Genomic DNA, 27,806 nt, shown 5'->3' on the forward strand with positions numbered 1-27,806 from the left:
CTCCAGCTTTCATGTGCAGTCAGGTTATAACCAGTGCCTGTACAACCTTTTTACTTTAACTTTAGAATGTCAATCAATAAAATATAGCAAGCCTGTTGAATGACTTTGTCTTATTGAGAGACAGGAGGGGTGTGAAAGAGCAAATCTAGGGGGATAATGCACAATGTCCGTGACCAGATCCTAAAGAATAACAGTTTTTATTTACATGTCTATGTTTTATGTCAATTAGAACATCTTGAAAATGTGCTTTACACAGGCATCATTAAATCATTGAACATCTAGCCCAAAATGAAAGGATGATATTACACAGACTTGTTTTGAAGGTGCTGGCAGTTGGGTGGGTAAGGGAATCATAAACTCTACGTAAAAATCTAATGTTAGTTGCATTTAACACTGAACTGAAAACTACTGTTTATTTCTAATTTGTTCTAGCAATAAACAGGGTTTTATATGGTCTCAGCTGGAAAAGCTGCTGAAGTTGGTTAATTAAGGAAAGCAACTAAAATTGGTCTTTCTGTAATTGGTGTCAGCTAACCCTTTACTTTCAAAAATATATAAATACAGCGTGACTTTGAACAGAATCCTATTAGCTGGGTGGGTAAGGGATGTATAAGAGTTAGGGTGAGGAGGTACTCCTTTGCTTTGAGATAGTAAGAACTGCCGATGCTGGAGTCAGAGGTAACACAACGTGGAGCTGGAGGCACACAGCAGGTCAGGCAGCATCTTAGGAGCTAAAGTTTCGGGTCAGGATCCTTCTTCAGAAATTTTTTTTTCTTAATATTTTTCACTCTGTAGGTAAATACGCACGTACTCTAACAAGCAAGAGACTTATTTGTTTGGTGCCTCAACTAACTGATGTACTTATTTGCAAGTGTAGTCTTACCCTATTACAGGAACAAAAAAATCTAGCTATTTGATACATATCTGTTCAGTAGTTAAGGAATATTCTATGACAAAGATTGAAATAGATTGGACTTGGCAGCAAGGTTAATAAAATACACAAAAAATAAATAATTTTGTAAAATAAGTAAGTAATTAATTAAAACATATTAATGGCAGAACAGCCAATGCATCATTTGGAGCTGCTGCATGCCATTGAGACCAGAATAAACACATCTGCTGTACTTGTCTGCAGCTCAGGCAGCTTCAGCTCATTGGTACCAGTGCAGGAACTTGAGCTGTGTTTTCTATCAACCCAAGATTCTGAAACTCAGGTATATTGGGAACTTTGCACACTTCATAAAATCATAGCAGGGCTCGATTTCCAGCATGCTACCCAAGTGAATCCTAATGCTTCATAAGAGACTAAAACAGACTTGAAGATACAGTGTTAACCAGGTTAGGAAATTGGTTGTGGGAAACAGGGTTAATAAGCAGGTAATATAACAAGAAAGAGAGATTATTTTCATACCTCAACTACTTGACAGAGTTATTAATGATTTAGTTAATGTGATAGAAAGTCACATATTCAAATTTGTTGGCAACACAAAGATAAACAACATTGCAAACAATGTAGATGAAAGCAAGCAAAGAGATATTGCTGGATTAAACGAATGGGCAAAACTAGCAAATGGATGGAGACAGGCGAAAGAGAGGTCACCCATAGTGGATCTAAAAAGGATTGAAATGGGGAACTTTTTAAATTTTGAATATATAGAAACATTAGAGGTCCAAAGAGTCTTGATGACTGTGTTCTGAAGGTCCAGGTAATCTTTCCACAACCTGCATGGACACAAAAGCAATGTACTCTACAGGGAACAAACAGCCTGCACAAATGCCCCACTCCAATTCAACCATCAAAGGCCCTCATAGCACAATAAACTGAAATTAGAAGAAAAGCTGAGTCCTGGATGCATATATTATTGAAATGTCAAGAGAAAGCTTTGTAAGTGAAAGGATAATCACATCCGGGCCTTTTTATCTAGATGAATAGAAATACAAAAGTGGGGGTGGGATAGAAGTCATGCTTCAACTACACAAAGATCTGATTCATATTATGAGCTGTTGAGCACCACAGTTCAGGAAAAATATCCTGGCCTTGCAAGGAATGCAAGGTAGGTTTGATAAAGATAGCTGCAGTTCACATGTTGAAATAGAAGGAGAAATTGCACAAACTAGTGGTGTATTCTTGGAATTTTGGAAGGGGAACAGGAAGGGTACACAAAGTGAAATGCTGGGGAGTCTAAAGACTAGGGGGCACACTTCTTTAGAAGCAAAATAGGAAACACTTCCTAATCTCAAAGAATTGATTAGTTATGTCAGATACATTAGGGACATTTAAGTGGCTCTTGGATAGGCACACGGATGATAGTAAAATGAAGGGCATGCAGGTTAGTTGACCTTAGAGCAGGATGATAGGTTGGCACAACATCGTGCACCGAGGGGCCCATTCTATGTTCCAAGGAATTCACTTCCTTAGCAGCCATTAAACTGAGATCAATTGTTAACTTTAAATCTGAGATTTATAGTTTTGTGTTAACTAAAATATATTGGAAATGGGACAAAGAGGGTATATGGAGTAAGATCAACCATGATTTTGCTGAATGACAGAATAGGTTCAAGGATCTAAATGGTCCAATCATTACTATGCTCCTAGGTACATGATAATGCATCCATAACTTTAGGTAGAAAGGCAAGGGCACAAGGTAAACCTGTAATACAGAATGAAAATAAATATAAAAACAAGTTCAATACTATATCCAGTAGCTAATCACATTTAAAAAGTCTGTATTTTCCTTACTTTATACAGTTAACACATCTAACTGATCCAGTTTAAGAAAATCACTCTACATACTTTCTGACTATACACAGCCTATTATTTGATGCTCCAAATCTTTAGAAATGATCTAAACCTCTCCAAGTATGCCACAAGAAATAGAAGCAGAAGTAGCCCAGGAGCTTCTTCCAGACTCCTCCATTATTCAAGAAAATCATGGCTGAGCTGATCATGGCCTTGGCTTCACTCTCCTGCCTTTTAGCCATAACCCTTTACTCTCCAGTAGATCAAAAATCTGTGCAGCACAGCATTGAATATATTCAATGAGCAGGTACAAGACTCTTTGGGGCAGAATATACCAAAGCTTTTACCCCCTCAGAAGAAAGTCATCCTTACTTCCAACTTAAATCACAAACCCCTCATTTTAAAACAGTATCCCCTATTTCCTAGATTCTATCGGCGGGGGGGGGTGGGGGGAACATCTTTCAACAATAAATTGCGAAGACCTATCTGAATCCTGTATGTTTCAATAAGATCAACTCAGTCTTCTAAACTCTAATGAGCTTAATTCCCACCTCTCCACTTTGCTTATAAGAAAGCCAGGGCTCAAGTAAACCTTCTCTGAAGTGCCACCAATGCAAGTATATCTCTCCTCAAATAACAGGAACAAAACTATAAGCATTATTTTGCCTGCAGTTTCACCATTGCTCTGTACAGCTGTAGTAAGATTTCCCTTCTTTCATATTACAATCCCTTATAATAAAAGGCAACATCCCATTTTCCTTTCTAACTGCTTGTCATCCCTGCATGCTAAATTTCTGTGAATCATATATGAAATCAACAAGATCCCTCTGTACATCAGTATTCGACTGTCTCACTTTATTGAAATAATACAATGCATTTCTGTTCTTCCTGCCAAACTGGAAAACTTCACATTTTCCCAAATGTACTAAACCTGTCATTTTTTTTTACTGTTCACTTATCCTATCAATATCCCTTGGAAGATTCGGAATCCTGCTCATATCTTGCTATTCTAAGTATCTTTGTGTCATCAGCAAGTTTGGCTGCAATGCAGAAAGACTCTTCAAAGTCACCACCATAGATTGTAAACAGTTGAGGCACCAACACTGGCCCTGCCAGCACCCCATAAATTGCAGTTTGCAACCTGAATTGACACATATAAGTCAATTTGCTGCTTCCTGTTAATCTTCCACTCAACTTAGATGTAAAATCGTTAAAAGAATCTTTAAAAATAACGGTCAGATAAGATTTTATTTTTGTAAAAAAAACTGAGTTTACCTGATTGTATCATAGTTTTCTAAAAGTCCAGCTCTTACATTTGTAAGTGGTTTCTAACATTTTCCCAACTGACCTGCAGTTTCCTACTTTTGGTTTCCCTTCTTTCTGGGAATATTGGAAGATTACAATTGATGCATCCACTACCCCTACAGCGACTTTGTTTTACATCTTACAATGCAAGTCATCAGTTAGGAGCACATCATTTTTTAGCCCATTACTTTCCGAGCACTTTTCTACAATGTCTGTGACTGTTTTAAATTCTTCCCACACTTTCGACTTCTGATTTTTTTTTACTATTATCACTGAGGTGCTTTACTTGTCCTCTACTATAAAGGCATGTATGAATTATTTGTTCAAAATCTTAGCTATTTCCCTGTTTCCCACTCTCGTCTGATCCTCAAAGGGATCAATGCTCAATTTAACAATGACCCTGCCTCTTTATATATATGTAGGAGCATTTACTATCTGTTTTTATATTTCTTGCTTCATTACTTTCATATTCTAATTTCTTCCTATTTTAAGTCATTTGCTGCTGATTTCTAAGTTAACAGTTTTTTTTGATCTATCATGAATCTTAGCATTGAAAGTCTTTTCTTTCAACTGGATATCATCTTGAACTTCAGTAGCTAGACATGGATGGTACATTCTTGTTGAGGCTTTCTCTCTTCGTGGAATAAATCTTTGTTCAGAGTTATGAAATAGCTCTTACATGTCTGCCATTGCTTCTTACAGTCAGTTGTAGCCAACTTCCTCATATCTGTAATTTAGGACACTGGTTTCAAATCCAAGTTTATCAAACTGAAATTCGATCATGCTGTTATCACAGAAATAGCTGGAGAAACTCAGCAGGTCTGGCATCTGTGGGAGCAAAACAGGATTAATCCTTCAGATCCAGTGACACTTCATCAGAATTTAGTTTTGAATTAAAATGTGAATTATTCAACATTTCAGATTTAAGCAATGCATACAACATGGCAGAGTGAGAACTTTGTCTTAAAAATGAGATTATTTTAACGAAGCAACTTCACATTATGAATAGATTTTCTTGAGACTGACCCACGACCCTCAAGATTGAATTAAACATGAATTCAAGCATGTAATGTGTGTCTTGGGCTTTTCCTTTACTGTCGAGTCAACTTTGGGAAGGAGCAGACAGAATTTACCTTTTTTTTCTATCCACATGAAGAAGCACATTCATTATACCCTTACATTCATCATGCGTTGGCTGAAGTCAGAATCTCGTCACATAGGATAAATGGATAAAAAGTACAGAATGCACTAAGCACAGAATTATTCCTTCCTGCATTTATAGCTTTGTGCCATATCACATTGGTCCACAAAAGCATCATAAGGCATGTGCACAGTTATACAGGTCGTGTAAGACGCACAGTCAGGATATATCATGTGTCAATGCAATACCCAAATAATTTTTTTCCGACAATAGGACAGCCAGCAGGATCCGAAGCAGTCTGTTACAGGCATTGATAATTTTTGAAACAGGCACTGATAGTTTTGGAGTTACATGATGGTTCCTCAATAATTGAGCAGCAGGAACACTACTATTGAGTCCATCATCTAAATGCAGTCCTACAGTGCCTTTGTTGGATAGTATCGGAACTGACTCAAGTAAAGCTGCAAAATCTCGTTAACAGTTAGTGAAGCAATAGGGAGAGATAGAATAGAATCAAGCTTAAATGATTCAAATGTCGAAAAGTGATAACCAACAGCAGCAATAACACACTGATTCGATGCAGCATTAGAGGCTGATGAAGTACAGCAATTTGGATGGTGAGTGAGCATTTGTTGACATTTGTTACCCCTCACTGAGGTACACTGCTGGAAATCAAGTCCTACTATTCACAGAGTTGTCACAGAGTTAAATATTTTAAGTAGTAAGTAAAATCCCTCAATTTATCTGTCATTTAGTCCCAGATTGACAAAGAATGGACCAAGTTCCTGTTCTTAACAAAAATTGCTTTCATGCAAATCAATAGATTCTAACTACAGATAAACAATTATGAACCACTGACATATAACTTTCCTAGTCAGAACTCTAACCCACTTATCAAGTGCCTTGTCTACTCAGGCATACAGACAGCTAGATAAGAACAAACCATGGGCGTTTTCGGCAGAGGGAGAGACTAGATAGGCAGTTCACAGGGTCTGCTGCGGTGATCCTTTTGCTGATCAGAATGCTGTTTCTCAATCTTTCTTCTCTAGTTAACTTCACTTGTTTGCAGGAATTAGACAGTGACAGTGAAAGTCTCTGACTTATTAAATAAAATTCATAGCGTAAAACAATTAATGAGGGGAAATAAACTGGATATTTTCGGGCTTGAGATGCAAAGAAGAAAGTGTTCTTTCCCTTCTGAAGGTTTGATTCCTTCTGTACAAATGTGCACACATCCTCCAAGCCATTCAGCTCCCTGGGAACCAATCATACTGTTGTTGGTATGCAATAGGCCCTCGTCATTTATAATTGGTGACTAGTCCATTGACCAAATAAGTTATTTGATTGTTTTCAGGTAAAACTCCATTTGCACACACCCCACGGTTCAAGATTAAAGCCTTCTGGACATTCCCTCCTCTTGCCCTATGAATATCACCACTATGTTCTCACCAACATATCACTTTCCTATTTGACCTTTCCTTATGGCCTCCCAATTGTTCCCAACTTAAAACAATTTTTTCTCCTTCACGTTTCTACTGCTTAACTGCTGTTTCTATTGTTTTTCCATAATATAGTTAAAGTGAATTATATTTCCATTTAACTGTTTATCAGGAATTACATAATTGACAATTCTTTACAGATCAGGAGGTATATTTCTATGTGTTACATAGAACATAACTACACAGTACAGGCCCTTTGGCCCACGATGTTGTGCTGACCTATTATCCTACCAAGTTCAAACTACCCTGCATACCCTACATTTTACTATGCTCCATGTGCCTATCCAAGAGTCGCTCAAATGTCTCTAAAGTATATGACTCCACTACCACTGCCGGCAGCACATTCCACATGTCCACCACTCTCCGTGTAAAGAGCCTACCTCTGACATCTCCCCAATACCTTCCTCCAATCACCTTAACATTATGTCCCCTTGTAGTAGTCATTTCCGCCCTTGGAAAAAGTCTTTGGCTATTCACTCTATCTATGCCTCTCATCATCTTGTACACCTCTATCAAGTCACCTCTCATCCTTCTTTGCTCCAATGAAAAAATCCCCAGCTCTCTCAACCTGTCCTCATAAGACCTGCCCTCTGGTCTGGGCAGCATCCTGGTAAATCACCTCTGCACCCTCTCTAAAGTTTCCTATAATCCTTCCTATAATGAGGTGATCAGAACTGAACACAATTTTTCAACAAAGTGAAAAAATATTCAAATATAGGATAGAGAAGTGAGGTAAATTATTATTCATTTGGCAAAACATCCAAGTTTCTTAAAGTATTAAAAATCTAGCTGTACGGATGGAGAAAAAGAGACATTTTTTCACCCAAAAAGTGGTGAGCCTGTAGAATTCATTACCACAGAAAACAGTTGATGCCAAAACATTGAATGTATTCAAGAGGCCGCTAGATATAGCACTTGGGCCAAATGAGATCAAAGGTTATGAGAAGAAAGCAGAAGAAGACAGGCTATTGAGTGGAACAATCAGCCATGATTGTGATGAATGGTGGAGCAGGCTTGAAGGGCCAGATGACCTTCTCTAGCTCCAATTTATGTTTCTGTGAATTTGCACTTGAGTGTCTCCATGTGTTAAATTTATAGATCAAATTCATGACGCAAAGGCTGATGCAGAATTAAGGTGTAAATATTAAACCACTGTTTTGTTTAAAACAATGTAAACATGTTTTCAAATATATGCATTGATTTTGTTCTCGGGTGTCTGCTGACATTCAAGAGCACGTGCAATAGAAACAATAAAAATCAGTCAATTTTTAAAAGAGTAATAAAAAGCGAGTAAACACAAAAATAGAAAGATTTAAATGAAAATACAGATTGGCACATGTAAAAAATTGTGAAGCAAAATAGCAATTGAGTAATTTCAAAGATAGGCTTTACTATAGTGCATGGAGGTGAGCACATGCAGTTGGAAATCATTGGCAGAACATTGGTATTAGCAAACCATAAGTGCCTTTTTTTATGTACTTAAACTGTATTCCTTGTTGTAGCAATTTAAATCACATTTAACCACCAAAATTACAATGAAAATTGTGATGAAAAGCATGTATTGTTCATTAATACTTTTGGAATTTGAATTATTTCAAAAATAAGAGGCAGATAAATTGTCCTTAGTTCCGTGAAAGTTTTTCTTTCAAATAGGAGACAAAATCATGTGGACAATAACCTAAGGTCATCAGTTGCAACAAGACACATGACTACAGTCAAGTGACTTCAGCAGAAATAGCTTCTCATCTGTGAAGCTGCCAAGCCATGAAAGATTCTATGAAAGTCCTCAAATTGTTAGAACTGAAAAATTTTAGATTCACAAAATTGTGAAACTTTCATGCCTGCAGACTTTTGAAAGGAGTCCTAAAATTATCTTTGTAGTCAAAAGAATTGAAACTGCAAGAAATCAGTTCATTGACAACTTAGAGTTAAGAGAGGAATCTAATTTCTCTGAATTTAAGTATCTGTAAACAACAGCACTGGAAATCATGTTGAAGGTGTATGATGCTGTTTATGTTAAGACATCACTTTGATTTATTATGAAAAAGGGGGAGGAAAAACAAACTATGTTCACTTGTTTAAGAAAATCTGCAGACTTAGATGAATAAGTTCCAGTGGCTAGCCACCATGTTAACTGCTTAAAAATATTGAGTACATGATCTTATCATTTCAGTTTCATTCTTGCCCTGTAGGACCATAACAAAATTTTGACTCTGTCCAAACTATTCCATGGCACTTAAACTTTTTACACTGCCATCTCTTGTTCCTCTAATCTCTTTTTGATTAACCACAGCCATTGCCAGATCCTGCTGTAACCTTCACTCACTCTGATACTCTTACTTTGGTACCAACAACTATCCTCAGTCAAGACCCTCTTACCAACATCCTCACCTACATTGTCTCCCAGATCCGAACACAACGTCTCCCAAGTTTCCTTTCCCACAGGAATAAATATGTGGCTAAAACAGAAAAATTGTACTGTAGAAAAAACTCAAGTTGAGCCTGAAACCTTACCATTTACTTTAATGGCTTGTCCAGATGTGTTCCCACTTCTGACTTCGAAACCAAAAGAAACACATTCATTACGTGGAATTGCATTAAGACATCAGTTATGGTTTACTTTCGCCTCTCATTTGGAAGGACGTGGATTGATGCCCTGCTCCAGAGACTTGAAAAACATCTCATCTGTTGCTTAATTAGAGTACTGAAGGAGCCATTTTTTGGATGAGAAATTAAGCTGAAGCACCTGTCTGTCTTTTGGGTGAGCATTAAAGAATTCTTTGCTCAATTTCAAAGTAGTACAGCCATGTTGGTATATATTTATAACTTAGTTAACCTCGCGACACATGATTTTGTTATTATCTCCTTGATGTTTACAGGGCTTTATTGTGCTCAAATTAACAGCAGTGTTTCGTACAGGACAAGTGACAAACAACTTCATTAACTTAAAAGTTTAGGCACGTGTTGAGGTAGAGCAATAAATTCAAGTCAATTCAAGTTTCTTTTTCTGCTATCAAAAATCTGCTCAGGGAAGTACATAGGAGAGGCTGGAGAAAGTGACATGAATTGAAGATTGGAAAAGGGAGAACCTCAGGTATAGGGAGAAGTTGGCTTGAAGATAAAAAGGGACAAAGCAACAGATGGATTGTCTCAATCATGGTGACAAAGGACCCATCAGTTCCTCATATGTTTTTGTAGGTGAAGGTGGGGGAGGTAGGGCAGAAGCAATTAAAAGGGCCAATACAGAAAAGAAACAAGTAGCCACTTTTGCTCCCGTCTACCCATAGAATAGCAGCAATATCAGACATACACTGGGACCAATTCATTAAACGTGGATCAATTATGACTTTTAGACACACAAGTAAAAGACGAAGGGACAATACTGAAAAATCCAGCGGCAAACCAAACATCGCTTGATGATGCAACAGACAATTCAAAAACAAGAATAAAGGATAACAATGATATTTTCCTCACATCTACCACTAAATTCAACAAAGTCAGCAACTGCATTTATGTCCAATATAAGCTACAAACTTCGTACCATTACAAACAATAGGAAATCTGAAAACAGCACACATACAGAGATGAACACAAATCTGGTGCACAGAATAAAGCTACACCAAGCCTCTGATTTACTCAGGCAATGTATCTTACACACACAGAGATGCAAAAACAAAAATGTATACAGAAAATTTGTATATTGCCTGCACTTTCAATACATATCCCCCTGTTGACCATCAATGGTAAAATTCCTGTCAGCATTTATCCAGAGCAGCATCATTGTGTCTTCAGTTTACTGACTATACACCAGCAAAAGCTATTTTGTTCAGCTTCTGACAATGCAATTTGTTCTTGTTCTGCTTTGAGCATATAAAGATAAGAAATAGGAACAGGAGCAGAACATTTGGCTCAGAGAGCCTGTTGCACCATTCAATAAGTGCATGGCTAATCTTTTCATGGACTCAGTTCTACTTACCCGCCCACTCACGATAACACTTAATTCCTTTACAGTTCAAAAATCTATCTTTGCCTTAAAAACATTCAATGAGGTGGCCTCAACTGCTTCGCTGGGCAGGGAATTCCACAAATTCATAATCCTCTGGGTGAAGAAGTTCCTCTTCAACTCAGTGCTAAATCTGCTCCCCATTATTTTGAGGCTATGCTTTCTAGCTCTAATTTCACCAGCCAGTGGAAACAACCTTCCTGCTTCTATCTTATTTATTTCTTTCATAATTTTATATCTTTCTGTAAGAATTTCCCCATTCTTCTAATTTTCAATGAGCATAGTTGCAGTCTACTCAATCTCTCCTCATAAATCAACCCTCTCAATTCCAGAATCAACTTCATGAAACTCCTCTGTATCCCCTCTAGTGCAAATACATCCGTTTTCAAGTAAGGAGACTAAAGCCGTACACAGAAACCTAGGTGTAGCCTCACCAGCACCCTATACAGCTGCGGCATATCCTCCTTGTTTTTAAACTCAATCCCTCTAGCAATGAAGGACAATATTTCATTTTCCTTCCTAATTACCTGCTGCACCTGCAAAACAATGTTTTGTGATTCATGGACAAGGACTCCCAGGACCCTCAGTATAGCAGCATGCTGCGATGTTTCACCATTTAAATAATAGACCATTTTGCTGTTATTCCTACCAAAATGGATGACCTTATGTTTACCAACACTGTTCTTAATCTGGTTTTTGTTTCATAGTCTTTGCTCCAGTTTCACCTGCTATGCTTGTTGTTTAAGGCTACACTTTTGTGATTGGTTGCTTTATTTCCAATACTTCTCACCCAATCAAAAGATAAAAGGCAAAAATAGAGTCAAACCGCATGGAAACAGGCTTTTCAGCCCAACTTGTCCATCTCGATCAGGTTTCCTGAACTGAATTAGTCCCATTTGCCTGAGTTTGGCCCACTAAATCATTTCTATCCATATACCTGTCCAAATGTCTTTTAAATCTGTAAGTGTACCTGCATCTACCACTTCCTTTGGCTACTGGTTCCATATATGCACCAACTTCTGTGAAGAAATTGCCCCACAGGTCCATTTTAAATCTTTGCTCTCTCATCTTAAGCCTACGCCCTCTAGTTTTGGACTCCCTTACCTTGAGGTAAAGACCATGGCTGTTCACCTTATCTAGGCACCTCTTGATTTTATAAGCCCCTATAAGGTCACCCCTCAGCCTTCTACACCACTGAGAATAAAGTCCCAGCCTCTCATAACTCAACTCTTACGGTCTCAGTATCACCCTTGTAAATCATTTTTGCACCCTTTCAAGTTTAATAACATCCTTCCTACAGCAGGGTGACCAGAATTGTACGCAGTATTCCAAATGTGCCTTAGTAATTTTTGAACAGGGGTAACATGATGTCCCAACTTCTGTACTCAATGTTCTGACCAGTGAAAGCAACCATACTAACTGTCTTTTTCACCACCCAGTCTACCTGTGATGCCACATTTAAGGAACTAAGTACCTGCCCTCCTAGGTTTCTCTGTTTGACAACACCCCCTAGGATCCTACATTAACTGAAGGGCCCTGTCTCTTTCTCTACCCTTTAAGTTCTAATGGGTAATGGGAAGAGTACATGGAGAAAGTGGTGTTGGCAAAGTGAGTTTATGTTAGATTAGAAAAAGTAACAACTTGGTCAACACAGGATAGAAATAGTGGAAAGTTTCATAGTCACCGTGAAATGAATCTATCACTCTGATAGTAATATCAAAAATTGATTTGTTTCCCAAGCAAATTCTTTCATTCTAACTTCCCTGATCTTCACTGAGTGAATATTGCAGTAATGGAAGATATATGCTGGCTCCTTTATTCAAATAAAAAATTATCTTGATCACTACTCATAAGTATTTGACAGGTAACACTCATGTAGCAAACAAAAAACAAAATTAAAACAAAACATGATAGATGGCAAGCACCTGACACTTTCTGATGAGTCATTGCCTATTAAATGAGAACTAAAAAGCCACTTTCAAACAATATAGATTTCATTTTAAAAGGCCAACTAGAAATTCCTGACAGTCCCGTTATACAGGAGCTGTTAAGAGTGGTACACTCAATAGGAAATGTCAGTGAGGAGGAGGATCAAATTGTAGCACCAACAGGCTTTAAATGAAACAGCACAATAAGCACTTAGTCTACAAGAGGTAGAAAAAGTGCAAAAGAAATAACTGCTTAACATGGAGTTCATATCATCTGATTTTTTTTTGGTTTTATTTTTTTCCAGGTTTTTAAATACACAACATGAAGCAAAGGTGCGCTGATTACAAATCTCAAAAGTCTCCAATGTGATTGCAGTCACTCAATTTTATTTTATACATTGTAATCTTCATGAATCCATCACTTACTCTCACCTACATTTCAGAAACTATCTTTCACTTTCCACTGTAGCTGGCACAATTAGCACTTATGACGTTTATATCTAAAAGTCATTATGCTTCTATACAATCCAACTGACTTTGTGAAATATTATACACCAACTTACCTCACTACTGACAATCATAGATGAAGGTGAAAAATTATACAATCTTAGCAGTTTAGCAGTCAGTTGCCTCACTGTATATTCCAGGAACTGCAATGTCATGTTAATGGCCATCCCATGTTCATCACTGGCAGCTTCAGTTAAGACCAATTGTATCCAATCCCTGGAATATATCAAGTCAAGGGCATGGATGCAGGTAAGGTGATAGGGTGGCAAGTGGATGCAAGTCTAAAGGTGGGTGAGGTGTGCCAGGCTGGTAGATGGGTTGGGAGTGGAGGGGAAATTGTGTTAGTTCTAGGGGAATGAAGGGGTAGAGATTTGGGTGGTGAGTTTGGTGAGGTCAAGGTTGGGAACATAGTGTTGGGAGGGATGGGGTGTCAGGTGAGGCAGGATTGAGGGTCCCCATTGGAGAGTGGAGAGGTGTTGGGAAGAATATGAAGCGGGGTGTCAAGCAAGGTCTGAGCCATGGTTATATGGTGGTAACGGTTAAATTCTCATGGGTATTTAGTAGTTACGGCATATTTTAATCCCTCTGACCATCCTTGGCTGATTGTCTAGGCAAAAAAGTGGAACTCCTTACAAGTCTCTAACTCAACAGCAGGAAATTCTTTTTGGGTTGGGTAATTGCTTTTCAGAATACCATGATAAATAGGAATGGGAATAGGCTGTTTGGTCCTTCAAGAATGCTCTGCCATTCAATAGGATCATGGTTGCTCCGACACTCCTGACTTCAGCTTTTCTCCATGACCCTTGATATGCCTACTGGTCAACAATCTATCCCCACCTTAAATATACACAATGACACTGCTCCACAGCTCTCAGTGGCAAGGAGTTTGAAAGACATGTAATCCTGAGAAGAGAAATTCCTCCTCATTTTAGTCTTAAATTGATGACCTTTTGTTGTGAGACTATGATCTCTGCTCCTAGACTCACCCATGAGGGAAAACATCCTCTCAACATTTATCCTGTAAAGCCCCTTAAGAATTTCATACATTTCAATGAGAAGTTCCTGGGCGGTTGCTGCATGGGACTCACGGGGTTTCCCATAATGCATCTTTCAATGTATGGTGCTTCAATGACTAACCTGCAATTGGAAGATCTGGAACTTACTTTCAAGGTTTAATTGAGTCCTCTAATGTTTTAATTTAAAGTTTCAGTGTGAAAGTTTTGTCCAACACAATGTTTCAAATTAGAAATTGATGTGAACTCAATTAGAACAATTGTAGATAAATGGCTAAAGGTATACACATGCAGTAAGTTATTAGGAACGATCACTGCTACAGACAATATGGGTGAGTTTCAAGAAAAATCAAACTGGTGGTGCAGTGAATTGAAGCATGTAGCGACAGGGAGGAAAGGTGTTATTGAGATAACCAAAATGGCTTGCTTGGTCAACTGATCTGTTTCCAAAACATTCTGTTATTCCAGTTGCAAAGGTCGTCCTTAGCCATTCTTTAAAGACTCTTTGTAATCAGTAGTGGAATACAAACAACATTGCTAATCAACTCCTTTGGTTGAAATATTTCATCTTTAAGATCATTAGCTGAAACCAGGATCAAAATTGGCCAATTACCTAGAAGAGTGTTAGCTATTAATTCTGAATGAAACATCTCTAAGTTGCATTCTCAAGTTGATGTGAAATGCAATAAATACCTATTTTATACTAAATTATTTCAGTTCCTGCTATTATATACCAAAAATCATAGCATGATAGATCTGTGAAAATGCTGTTTTATTTATATGATTGCATGAATGTACTTATATTTTGAATAAATTGATTGGATTTGATACTGATGAGGGAGTTTGGAAATAGCATACTCATTGAAGTAACAAGAAGATAAATGAATTAAATCACTCACTTCGTAAAATCTGGTAACAGCAGTTTTTTTTGGGAGCAAGTCTTGGCAATACTTGCACAATATAGGGTAAATGTGAACCAAAAGAACTGTGGACGCTGTAAATCAGGAACAAAAACAAAGTTGCTGGCAAAGCTCAGCCATCTGATGAAGGAAAAGACAGAGTTAACGACAGGACCCGAAACGTTAACTCTGTGTTTTCCTTCACTGATGCTGCCAGACCTGCTGAGCTTTTCCAGAAACTTCTGTTGTTGTTCATAAGGTAAATGTAGCTATCCTCACAATTGCTCAAAGCGCTATGTTAATATCTCGGCAAGGTATGAAAGGAAAGAACAGCTCTTGAGGGAAGAAGGGTCCAAACCCGAATTGTCAGCTTTCCTGCTCCGCTGATGCTGCTTGGCCTGCTGTGTTCATCCAGCTCTACACCTTGTTATCAACAGCTCTTGAGTTCATTTTTACAGTGTTGTCTTACATTTTGTAAGCTTCATGCCGATTTACACACATTCCTAGCAGGAACTGTGGCAACAATAATCAATTGTGGATACTTCTTATCAAGCTGCTGGCTAGGTTATGTCACAATTACAGGAAAGTTGGGTCACAATGAGAAAGTAGAAAATTTCCTGTGATGATGCTATATCTTATCCTTTCCCCAGGAACATCCCACTGTTCCTTACATTGCTATACGGTGACTAAGTTGATGTCTGATTTTTGAAGTGTGAAAATCAGACTAGACTATTCCAAAGGCATTACTTTAAACTTTCAACAAAGGCTTTATAACAAACTGTTAACAGTTTCAAAAGGTGCCATTAGCAGCAACCCTGTAATACAGGCAAACAAATTTCTGCTGATTGTATCATTTAAAGACAAAGCTATCTTCCTTATTCATCTTTCAACTTAACTCTGACATGGCATTTGAAACTTACTGCTCGGGCTCAGCATTCCTGGGTAAGCATCCGTGTCTTCCAACTCCAAGGTGACCAGACCAAGATTGGGGTGGTGATGCCTTCCTGCAGTTTTTCCAGTGAATGGTGTTCCTCCGTTCTCTTCTCTGCTGAACTGCTGTAGATCGGTGCTGTTTAATAATGGTGCTATCAAAGGATGGCTGCAATTTCATGTACATTAAAGTCAAGAAAACTTCATGAAAAGTAAAAATAGCACCAGTTAATTTCTTTTTAAAAACACAGCTGTTGATAGCCATATATAAACATAAACAAGACATCCTTTGCAAGACTATGAACCAAGCCTTTCAGTTTACCCTAAGTTATTTTCATTACATTTCAATGAGCAGTACTAACTTGAGCAAAGGCATTCATAGATGGGACAAGCCCAAATTAGATAGCACTTTGTTCTGAATCATCTCATGCACCAGCAAGGAAAAAAAAACTTGACATGGAAGGTGCATCTAGTAATAAGACATGACATAGTGGCGGCAGATTTAAAACAGATGAGGAGATTTGAATAATATAAATTGTAAAACATTAGAACAATATTTACAGTGATACTAAAACATTCAAGAGAATTACATCATGTTTCCTTTTGAAACCTGGTGTTGTGCACAGAGAAAAAAAACATACAATTACATTGAAATATTGCCTTTCACAACCTCAAGAACTCCCAAAATGTTTTACAACCAATTAAGCACATTTGAGATTACAGTCATTGTTGCAATGTAGGAAGCATAGCAGTTACAAAATGAGGTAATGACCAAGTAAGTGCTTATTCCTTAAAATATTATTGATTGAGGAAAAACATGTCAGCCAGGGCACTCAGGAGAGTTTGCCTGTTTCATGTCCACTAGGAACTGGTTTAGCATCTCATCCAAAAGATGGCTGCTTCAACACTCCCTCAGTAAAGCACAGAAGTGTCAAAGAGCTGACATGCACAAAGGACAGAATGACTTCCTTCTGTGCTTTGTTAATCTAGTGTTATATGAATTAAGTTTTTTGAAGTTTTATTTTGTAGCCTGGAATTTGCAGTTGCAATGATACTGAAACAGTGACAGTGTTTCTGTACCTGGACAATTAAACAAAGAAATTGAGAAGCTGCTATCAATGACATCCTGCTTCTCTACAGGCTGTGCTGCTGAAGCCTTTGCAGCTGCAATCAACAAAGTATCAGTGATTTCTTATGCTCCTCAATGTGTTTTTGGTCTTTACTGATGCATGGGATGCGAATGTCAATGACATCTTTTGTTACACATCCCGAATAGCCCTTGAACTGAACAGCTTGCTAGCTATTTCAGAAGGCTGTTCAGCGTCACCTACACTGCTGATAATCACAGGTACGCCAGTCTGAGTAAGGATAGGATTTCCTGGACTTCGACAACAATTAATGAGACTTCATAGTCACCATTATTCAGAGTAGCTGTTCTTTCCAGATTGTTATTCATCAAATTAAAATTCCATCAGCTCACATGTGACAAAAACCAAAAGGATTGCGGATGCTGAAAAGATGAAACAAAAATCAGAAATTGCTGGAAACCCTTCACAGGTCTGGCAGCATCAGTGGAGAGAGCTTAATGTTAATATTTTGGGTCCAGTGACCCTTCTTCATAATGGAACTCTTCTTCCATTCTGATTTTCCAGCAATTTCTGTTTTTTGGTTTCATGTGAGCTCTAGACTAAAGGGAAGTGGCATTACCATTACATCACCCTCTTCCTTCAATCTTATGTACTACATTCTCTGCAAGCCTTGTTTGGTCTACAGTAAGTGAATTCTTAACAGCACGCTAATTCATAAGTACAACTGAACAACTTCTCTAACAAAAGTAGGGATGCAATAATGAACTGTTCTTTTATTATTCACTTAGAATCCCTACAGTTTGGAAGCAGGCCATTTGGCCTATCGAGGCTACACCGAAGAGCATCCCACCCAGACCCCTGACCCTGTCCCTGCACTTCCCACCCTAGACACTACGGGCAATCCACCTAACGTGCACATTTTTGGACTGTGGGGGGAAACTGGAGCACCCGGACGAAACCCACGCAGACATGGAGAGAATATGCAAACTCCACACACATAGTTGCCAGAGGCTGGAGTCAAACTTGGGTCCCTGGTGCTGTGAGGTAGCAGTGCTAATCACTGAGCCACTGTGCTGCCCCACTTGTGGCACGTGCGCATAACTACCTGTCTCAACATTTATTGCCCAGCTCTGGTTGCAACTCGAGAAGATAGCAGCGAGCTACCTTCTTGACAAGCTGCAGTCCACTGCTGTAAATAGATTCATAATGCTGTCAGAGAGGGAATTCCAGGATTATAATGCAAAAACACTGAAGAAATGGTGACATATTTCCAACTCAGGATGAGAGGCTAGGAGGGAACTTGCAGATGGTGGTGTTTCCACGTGTCTGTTGCCCTTGTCCTTCTGGACAGAAATAATCATGGGTTTGGAAGCTGCTGTCTAAGGATTTTGGTGAATTTCTTCAGTGTGTTTCGTCGTTGGTACATACTGCTGCTGCTGAGCATCAAAGCGATTTGAGTGCTCTCAACCCGAATCACAAAAAGCTAATATCCAAGCTCAGAGGAAAGTAAGGAAAGCAAATGGAATTATTTCAAAGGAAACAGAGTATAAATGCACAGACGTTTTGCTAAAACTACATGAGGCACTAGTCAGACCACAGCTGGAATACTGTGAATAATTCTGGTACCCCATATCCAAGGAAAGATGTTTTTTTCATTGGAGGCAATGCACAGAAGATTCACTAGGCCATTACCAGGCATGGAGGAACTATCTTATGTACTCATTGGAATTTAGAAGAACAAGAGGCAATTTTACTGAAAAATACCAGATTCTTTGAAGACCTGACAGGATAGATGCAGAAGGGTGTTTCCCGTTGTGGGAGAGTCTAGAGCCAGGGGCCATAAGGGATTTCTATTTAAGACTGACATGAGGAGGTAAATCTGTGGCAATCTTTACCACAAAGGCTGCTGATGCTGGGTTGTTAAGTGTATTGAAGGCTGAGTTAGATGTATTTTTAATCAGTAAGGGAATCAAAGGCTATTGGGAAAAGGCAGGATGAAGAATTGAAGATTATCAGATCAGCAATGATTTCATCAAATGGCAGAGCTGCCTCGACAGGCTGAACTTCTCCTGCAACTTTTTTTTAAAAATTCACTCATGGAACAAGGGCTTTGCTGGCTGGGCTAGCATTTATTGCCTGACCCTGATGCCTTTGAGAAGGGATGATGATTTATCTACTTGAACTACTGTAGTCCATGTGTTCAAGAGGTACATTCACAATGCCATTAAGGAGAGAATTTGTACAGCCTCAACATATGTGGATAAAAAAAAACTATTCCCATAAGCTGATGGTGCAAGAAATAATGGAAACAGATTTAAGGCTTTGGGCAATAGGTACTGCAAGGATGGGGTGTGGGTTGGTAGGGCGAGTACGTGGAAGCACTTTCAATACAGCCAGTGGTAATGAACCCAGAAATAATTGCCTTAGAAGGAAGCACACATGATGAACAAGTTCAAAATGAAGTTTGATCGTATTTGAGGAAAAATAAATTTTGTACAGTTAAATGGATAGTGTAGTAATGGCACTGATTAGAATCCTCTCCAGAAAATGGGCCTCGTAGCAGCCTCCTATGCCATAATGATTCAAAGAAAATGAAGGAAATTCATATGGTCATGTTAATCAAATCTTTGTGGAAAATTATTTGAGGTCACTGACCATAAAATCAAGCCAATCCTTACACAACTCTGGTATCAAACAAAATGTGACATCAAGTTGCCTACCCTGTCACTCTTCCCTCTCGTAAATACAGAGGGATGCAATTTTTCCACAATGATTTAAAAATAATTCCCATTGCTACTGCAAAGCTCCAGAGGTCTGTATATAATGGATGAACCACTATGGAAGTTACCTGGGATCACTGAAGTGTCATGAGGATCTATGGTATGGATGGTTAGTGGGGGAGACAGGAAAGGACCTGCGTTCGATTCTACCCTTGGGTGACTGGAGTTTGCCCATTCTCCCCATGTCTGTTGGGATTCCTCTGGGTGCTCCAGTTTCCTGCCACTGTTCAAAGATGTGCGGGCTAGGTGGATTGGCCATGCTAAATTGTCCGTAACGTGTTTAGATTAGGTGGGTTAGATATGGGAAATGCAGGGTAGAGGTAAGGGAAAGGGTCTGGGTAGGATGCTCTTTGGAGGACCGATGTGGACTTGTTGGGCCTAATGGCCTGTTTCCACACTGCAGGGATTCTATGATTCTGTGATGTCAGGTTGCCATGTTGGAGAACAGAGGCGGGCATAAGTGGCCACACCCATACTCCTCATACACACTATTCTGGCTTATAAAATGCACTGTGAACACGATCCCTGTGTGAAAAGGAAAAAATCTTAGACAAATTCAAGCTTGGGATGGGGTGTGCGTTTGGGAAGACACGAACATGGACATGAGATAATGGGAACTGCAGATGCTGGAGAATCCGAGATAATAAAGTGTGGAGCTGGATGAACACAGCAGGCCAAGCAGCATCTCAGGAGCACAAAAGCTGATGTTTCGGGCCTAGACCCTTCATCAGAAAAGGGGGATGGGGAGAGGATTCTGAAATTAATAGGGAGAGAGGGGGAGGCAGACCAAAGATGCATCCACGCAAAATTGTTTTTAAAAATTCATTCAGGGTATGTGGGCTTTGCAACATTTATCATCTGTGCATGCTAGAAGTAAAAAGAGTACAATATGTTAGAAGTCGCACTTTAAAAGTGGCTCAGTGTCAAAGATCCATTCATGATAAACCATAAAGCATCATATGAAATGTGTGACTAAGAAACATGTAAGCTGTTCTGTTGCAACTTATTTCGGAGTTACGACCTTGCCCTACGTAAGCTTTTGCTGAAAAGCTACTGTGTTGAATGTTGAAATGTTATTCTTATTACTTGAAAACTTGAAAAAGAATCATGTGCAGTTTTAAATTTGATTTGAATTTCCATCCTGTAATGTGCATGTAAAAACGGGGAGATATGGCTTTAAGAACAACATAATCATGTGAAGAAATCTAACCTGACCCCAAGTGGACATTTCTCATCCCTTTAGGTCCACCTCCACACACTGTCAAAGAAACAAAATGAGTCCCCTGTATAACCAGGGACAAGTCATTAATAAAAAGTGCACTTACTCATTAGTGAGCCTGGACGACACCATTGTACACTCCACTTCAGTTTGGAAAAGGACAGTTCACTTATAGCTTGCTCTCTGTCCCTTTAACAGATTCACATCCACTAAACTACTCCTGAATCCATGGGCATCAATTTTGCTAACAAGTCAGACAAGTCTACATTATTCTACAGCGTTTGAAAATCCTGATGTACATCCAGCAACTGTATTATCCTCATCAACCTCTTACTTCAAAAGATCTCAATCAAATTAGGCAAGCAGAATTTCACTTATAAATTCATGTTTTTCCAAATGTCAACACATTTTGTTCTAGATTAATGTCTCTTAATGTTTCCCTGCCCCCAAAATTAAATTGATTAGTCTGTAAATGCCAGGCATATCCCTCCCCCTTTACTGAAGAAGAGTGTAACACTTGCTATCCTCCAGTCGTCTGGGCCCATTCCCAACTCCAAGGGGATTAGAAGATTGTGGCTATGGAAACCTCGGATGGATTCTACCTAAAACAGTTGACTTTTCTACCATGAATATTCCCATCCATTTAAATACATTCTTGCTTATCTATTTTTATTCTATCCAGTTTCATCATAATTTCTTCTTGTAGCATTCTCTTCTTTACTGAATATAGATGTGAAATACAGATTTATTACCTCAGGCATGCCCTCTGCCTCTGCAAGACCACATCCTTGTATAATTAATTGTCCCCACCCTTCTATTAACTGCACTTGTACTATTTATAGGTCTATAAAATATATTTTGGCTTCCCTTTCATTACCTGCTAATCTATTCTCGTTACCTCTCTTCGCTACTTATTTTCTTTTCCACTTCTTTGCTGTATTATTATGCATAACTTTGTTCTGTGCTGCATTATGAACTTGACAAGATCTTTGGTCATCCAGGGGACTCCAATTAGATTGGTTTAAATTGATAATAACCTTTTGCAATTAAAAAAAGAAAAATCTGAAAGTACAGGGAATTCTCTTGCATACAAATACAGTGCCTGTAGCATTATAAGAACTTCTGAAGCCACTTCACACAAATATTTTCAGACAAAATCTGACAACAAACTCAATGACATGGTACTGTCTCAGAAAGGAGGAGAGTCACAGAGGGATAAAATGATTTTTGGAGGGAATTCCAAAGTTTAGAGTTCAGGCATAGAGAAATAATAAAATTCAGGCTGTGCAAGAAGTTTAAGTAGTAGGATGAAAATTTTAAAACGGAAAAGATTTTGTACCAGGAGTGGTATGTACATAATGCCAGCACAGCAGGTAAATAAATATGTTAGAGGAAAGACAACATATTTTGGATGTTTCAGGTACATAATTCTTTAGAAATTGTAAAAAACCTATTTTTCCACAGATGTTGACCAAACTCTATATTTTCAGCACTTTGTTTTTATGTTAATATTTTATTCTGTTTGCTGATTTGTGTAACGTGAATGCTCTATTGAATATGATATAAAGCAAAGCAGTATCAGGGAGATACGCCAGTAAAGTCAATACTTTTATGGCATTTCTGTAACCTTATTAAACTATTTTAAGATATTGTTGATGAGCTATTTTGCATGAAAGAGATATCCAGCCTGACATGAATAAGGACTACAGCTTTGCTGCTGAATTCATTTCGACTTTCATTCCAAAGATAGCTACATATTTACTACCTCTGGGGAGAAAGTTAAATTTAACACAGGCACCCCAGGATTATTATTTATCTCATATCAAGGAGATATTAAATTATTTTTAATACCCTGATTTTTAATTTATCTACAATCCACAGGAAATTTGCATCAGGTGTTCATATGAACTCCTGACGTGTTTCTGAGATGTATGTGGGTGGCTCTTAATTTTTAAATGCAGCAGAGTAAATAACACTTTACTATTTATACTTCAGTGACTCCAATGTCTATTGTAATGGATGCAAATTTGCAGCACAGGTATAAATTGGATGCTGTGGCCAAGACTTGCCAAAATTATCGCACTCTCTGTAGCTGTCTTCTTTCAACACAAATGTTTACAGTTATAGAAGAATGAAATCAACAAGAAACCAAGTTGGAGCCAGGATGTATGCTATGTTTAACATTTTCGCTATTTTACCTAATCCCACATTGATCCTGACCTCAGTCTATAGCAATTTTTACCTGAAATGTAACCAAGGCTAGTGAATTAGAATATTGCATAATCAACATCTGCTGGAAAAACACTGTGTCAAGTGGATTATCTCATGCTTGGCATATCTCTTTCCTGTGTTCTCTACGAAACTATTGCTCTTTTAGAATCATGGTATTAATATTATCAATGCATTTTAGATTGTTTTAAATGGTGTTTTATCCTATACCTTGGATATATAATGCTTACTTCAAAACATTTCTTCGGACCCCATAGGGTGGATTTTTCTGAACTTGTCGTCAACCCCTTTCCCCTAACTGGACTCTGGCCTGATATTTCCCCATCAGCCAGACCAGACATCACTTTGACCTGAATCCTCACTCCAACCTGCATCCTGACATCTCCAAGGAGTAACCTTCCCTACCCTGCTGGTGTCTCACACACTTGATCAGACACCCCAACGTGAATTGAGCTGGTAATCCCCACACTGAACACTTCCCACAACCCACTCCACTCAGCATCCCAACCAACCATCTTTCTAACTCTCCTGGTACAATCCACATACCCCACCTGGTGCATTACCTCTTTCATCCTTCTGGCATACTGCCCCTTCTCAACCATCTGGCACATGAACTCGACACTAACTTTACATACAGCAGCTGTTAAAAGTGACTGTGCTACTAGCCATCTAAATCAGAGAACACAGCACAATTACTGCTACCAAAGGGATATGGCATCAATGTTGATTCTCCCACTGCTGGATTTGTGAATTATTGAACAGGTCTAAACAGGATAATGGACAGTATTGCAGTATCATGAGTCTCCTATCTAAGTTTCTCCAATATAAAATACATATAAAGGTAAATGAATAATTTTTACTCTGATCAAGATTGGAAATGAGGTTTCTAACCTTTGAGTTTCAAGTTCAATCCCAACTGTAAACTCATTTGCTTCTTCTCACAGCACTCAGTGATGATCAGACTGGTTTGTTACCATTGACCAATCGTTCTTTCTCCACTGATTCCTTCCTTGAAGAATAACAACTGCACTGCACATGTAAGAATTGCTTTACAGGAGCCCTCCACTTGCTCAGATTTCTCTGGGGACGCATGAATGCCACAAGACTATCTTAGCCTAATCCATTAGAATCAATGGTGATCACAATTTCCTCATAATTAAGTGGATTTTCAAAGTTTTTGCTGCTTTAAAAAAAGTCTTAAAATGTTAAATTTATCTTAGCTATGTGTACAAGCAAAGAAAGCTATAAAGCAGAACACAGTTATTGAAGGCAAAAGTAAGCTAGATTATAAACAGAGATATATTGCTGGAGAAAATCTTCAGCATCAAAACCTGAGAGTTCACACCAATTTTTGGCATCATGAATGCAAACTGGGGGCACAATTCCAGGCATTTGTCTTGTGGTTTTGGGTCAATAACTGTGCAGTCTATAGATGAGAAAGGAAAGAAATCTCTTAGGTCCTGCTGTAACATGATTCTAAGCTAGAAAGGATCTTAATATTGAAAAATGGTAACTCTGAACATTCTTTTGACTCAACTTTTAAATAAAGATCTAAACGTTAGATTTCCGATAGGGTCATGTTGATCAGAAATCTTTAAGGTTTTGCTTAATTATGACAATGAAAATGAGCTACTACCAAGTGGGCCAGGACAGTAAATGCCAAACTGCCAACATCACAAGTCACTGATGGCAATTTAGTGTCATAAAAAGTTTAATGACCTTCATACTGTAAAACAGAGTAAGTAAATGGAGCAAACCACACCTGTCACAAATCTGAGGTATTTAGCACATCAGCCACTAACGATCTTCCCTCCCCTCCCATTGATCAACAATCAGTGGCTATGAATCATCATAGGTTTATTCATACTCGCATTCTTCAAAGAGAAGCATGCCTTCAACACAGCCTGAACTACATACAGGCTGGCATGGTGTACAATTGCTTGGTACAGTTTGCCGATCACTAGGTTTGACTGCATCCTGCAGCAACTGGAAATCACAACCAAATCCCATAATGATAGGTAGAGATTGACAGCTTTTGAAGAAGGCAACTATAGGAGGAGCTGCTGATTTACAAGAGGTCCAATTTAACTTTCAGCAAACAATATCATGAAACCCTCAAGCAAATTTGGCTTTTCAGGAACCTACTCTAATCTCTCATTCTCTACAACTGCTGTAGCTTTGTCCCAGGAATAAGCAGAGGAAGAATTAGACATCTTACAACCGGGCCTACCAAGGTTTCACAGAATGATCCATGGTCTCTCTCCCTTCCAAGCAACAGTGGAGATTTACAAACAAAAGTCCTTATGGATTATAAAAGAACGATTTTCCACAATAGTGTAATTCAAGTGGCTAAACAATGCTTCTTGGCATTGGCAGCATGAGATTATCTGCAAAACTGTATTGAGCTGCTCGGGCTTAAGTGGTAACAGCAGCTAGCCAGGGATGAAAAATCCACCAACTCCTCACTGAGCCACAGTAGAAGCTGCACTTGGAGTGCTGCTAGAGACATGGATGGACTAAGTCAATGTTTGTGCAGTCGGGTGAAAAATTCAGATGCTATCTGGGTTCTCAAAAAGGTGATACCAATGAGCAGCTCACTAAAATAAGTGCTCCAGCCAGTGAAACACTAAAATAGCATGGTTAGATACTTTATTAAAGCCATTGTTGACCTGAGCAGCTCTATGGCATAGGATTCATAGAAACATAGAAAACAGGAATAGAAGCAGGCTATGTGGCCCTTCGAAACCACTCTGCCTCTCATTACGACCATAGATACTCACCCACTCAGGAAGCTGTTCCTGCTTCTTGCCCCTCCCCCCCATCCTTTGATCCCTTTGGACTCAAGTACTACATTCAACTCCTTGAAATCATACAATATTTTGGCCTTAACTGCTTCCTGTAGCAATGAGTTCCACAGGCTCAGCACTCTGTGTCAAGAAATTTCTCATCTCAATTTTGTCGTTTATTTGAGACTGTAACCACTGGTTCCGCATGCCCCTGCCGTTGAGAACATCTTTCCTGCATCTGCCCTGTCTAGTCCTGTTAGAATTTCATAGGTTTCTATAAGATTTTCCTTCATTTTCCTAAATTCCAGTGAACATAATCCTAAGCATTTCCTCATATGTCAGTCTCGCCATCCCAGGAACCAGTTTGGTAAACCTTCTTTGCACTCCATCCATAGCAAGCATAACCCTCCTCAGATAAGGAGACCAAAACTACACACAATATGCCAGGTGTGATCTCATCAAGGCCCTGTTTAATTGCAGCAAAGCATCCCTGCTCCATATCCGAATCTTCTCACTATGAAGGCCAACATATCATTTACTTTCTTTAATGGCTACTGCATCTGTTTGCTCACCTGAAATAGGAGGACATGCAGGACTGGTTGCACATTCTCTTCTCTCAATTTGTAGTCATTCCGATAAGAATCTGCCTTCCTGTTTTTGTTACCAAAGTGGCTAAGTTCACATTTTCCCAAATTATCTGCATCTGCCTCGCATTTGCCCACTCACTCAGCTCGTCCAAATCACAAATCTACATTTTACTCACAGCTCACCCTTCCACTTGGCTTTGTGAGCTCTGTGCTCCACAGACAATTGACAGAAACGTGCACAGAGACAAACATTGACTGCTGTTGCAGGGTAATCAAATCGGTGAAGAACTAACTTTGGCATGTTTAAAACTTGTTGTTTTTCCACTACAAAATGCCCATACCCAAGTGTTTCTGACAAGTATATTTTACTTTCCAGGACTACATATTTATGGTTTAATGCAGCTTGGGGAAACCACAATTAAAAGTAAATATGCAAAGGCCGGTCTAAGGTTTGCCTGCCACAGTAGACTGAGATGTTGGGAACTGGGCAGAAGCCTTCAGGTTTTTGCTGATATGGAATGTAACTTGTAAATATCATATATATTACAACTTAATTGAGTGCATCATGTAATATAGGAAAAAAAACCTTGTTTTACTCTCTTGTAATGTCCAATTTGAAATGCTTTGGAATGTACAAATTTTATGATAAGGTATATTTCCAGAAAAAAAAAGTGCATTGTTAGATATTTTGTTAGAGCTCTCACCTATTGAGACCAGGAACATTGGACGTGGCCCATTTTTAGGCCAGCTCCAGAAAAGAATCTGGAAATGTTTTGGCAGCAAACAAATTACACTTATCCAAAAGAAAAAACTGCCAAACACCTAGTTTCCCAGCATAAACAGTGCAATAGGCAAGTGAAATAACCCACAAAATGTACAAGGAGACTGACAGATTGTCGCAGGCTCAAATTATGCACTCCTGCATACCCTCTGGGCCGCACCAATAATTAGCTACCCAATTTTGCAATGCACCCTGGAACATACGGTACCTTCACAGAAATGTACTGCAGCATCTCTTGACACTGGAGACCTTAAGCACATTTTTGAATTATCATTATACTACAATAGAAGCAACTGTCCTTTTCAGGCTCCAAGCATTTGATCCCACGATATGGGTAACTGATTCCATTTGGTGCCATGTGGCCTGCTTGC

General features: G+C 38.8%; 1 protein-coding gene across 1 annotated transcript in view; it reads right to left on the reverse strand.

The window, feature by feature from the left end:
- LOC125448293 (band 4.1-like protein 4B) overlaps nt 1-27,806 on the reverse strand; it is a 289,715-nt gene that overhangs the window by 90,774 nt on the left and 171,135 nt on the right. The window contains exon 16 of the mRNA XM_059655475.1: nt 15,956-16,134. Within this exon, the coding sequence (XP_059511458.1) occupies nt 15,956-16,134 (179 nt within the window). The remainder of the gene's footprint in view (nt 1-15,955; nt 16,135-27,806) is intronic.

This window comes from Stegostoma tigrinum, chromosome 2 (genome assembly GCF_030684315.1).
Source record: "Stegostoma tigrinum isolate sSteTig4 chromosome 2, sSteTig4.hap1, whole genome shotgun sequence".
Classification (NCBI taxonomy): domain Eukaryota; kingdom Metazoa; phylum Chordata; class Chondrichthyes; order Orectolobiformes; family Stegostomatidae; genus Stegostoma; species Stegostoma tigrinum.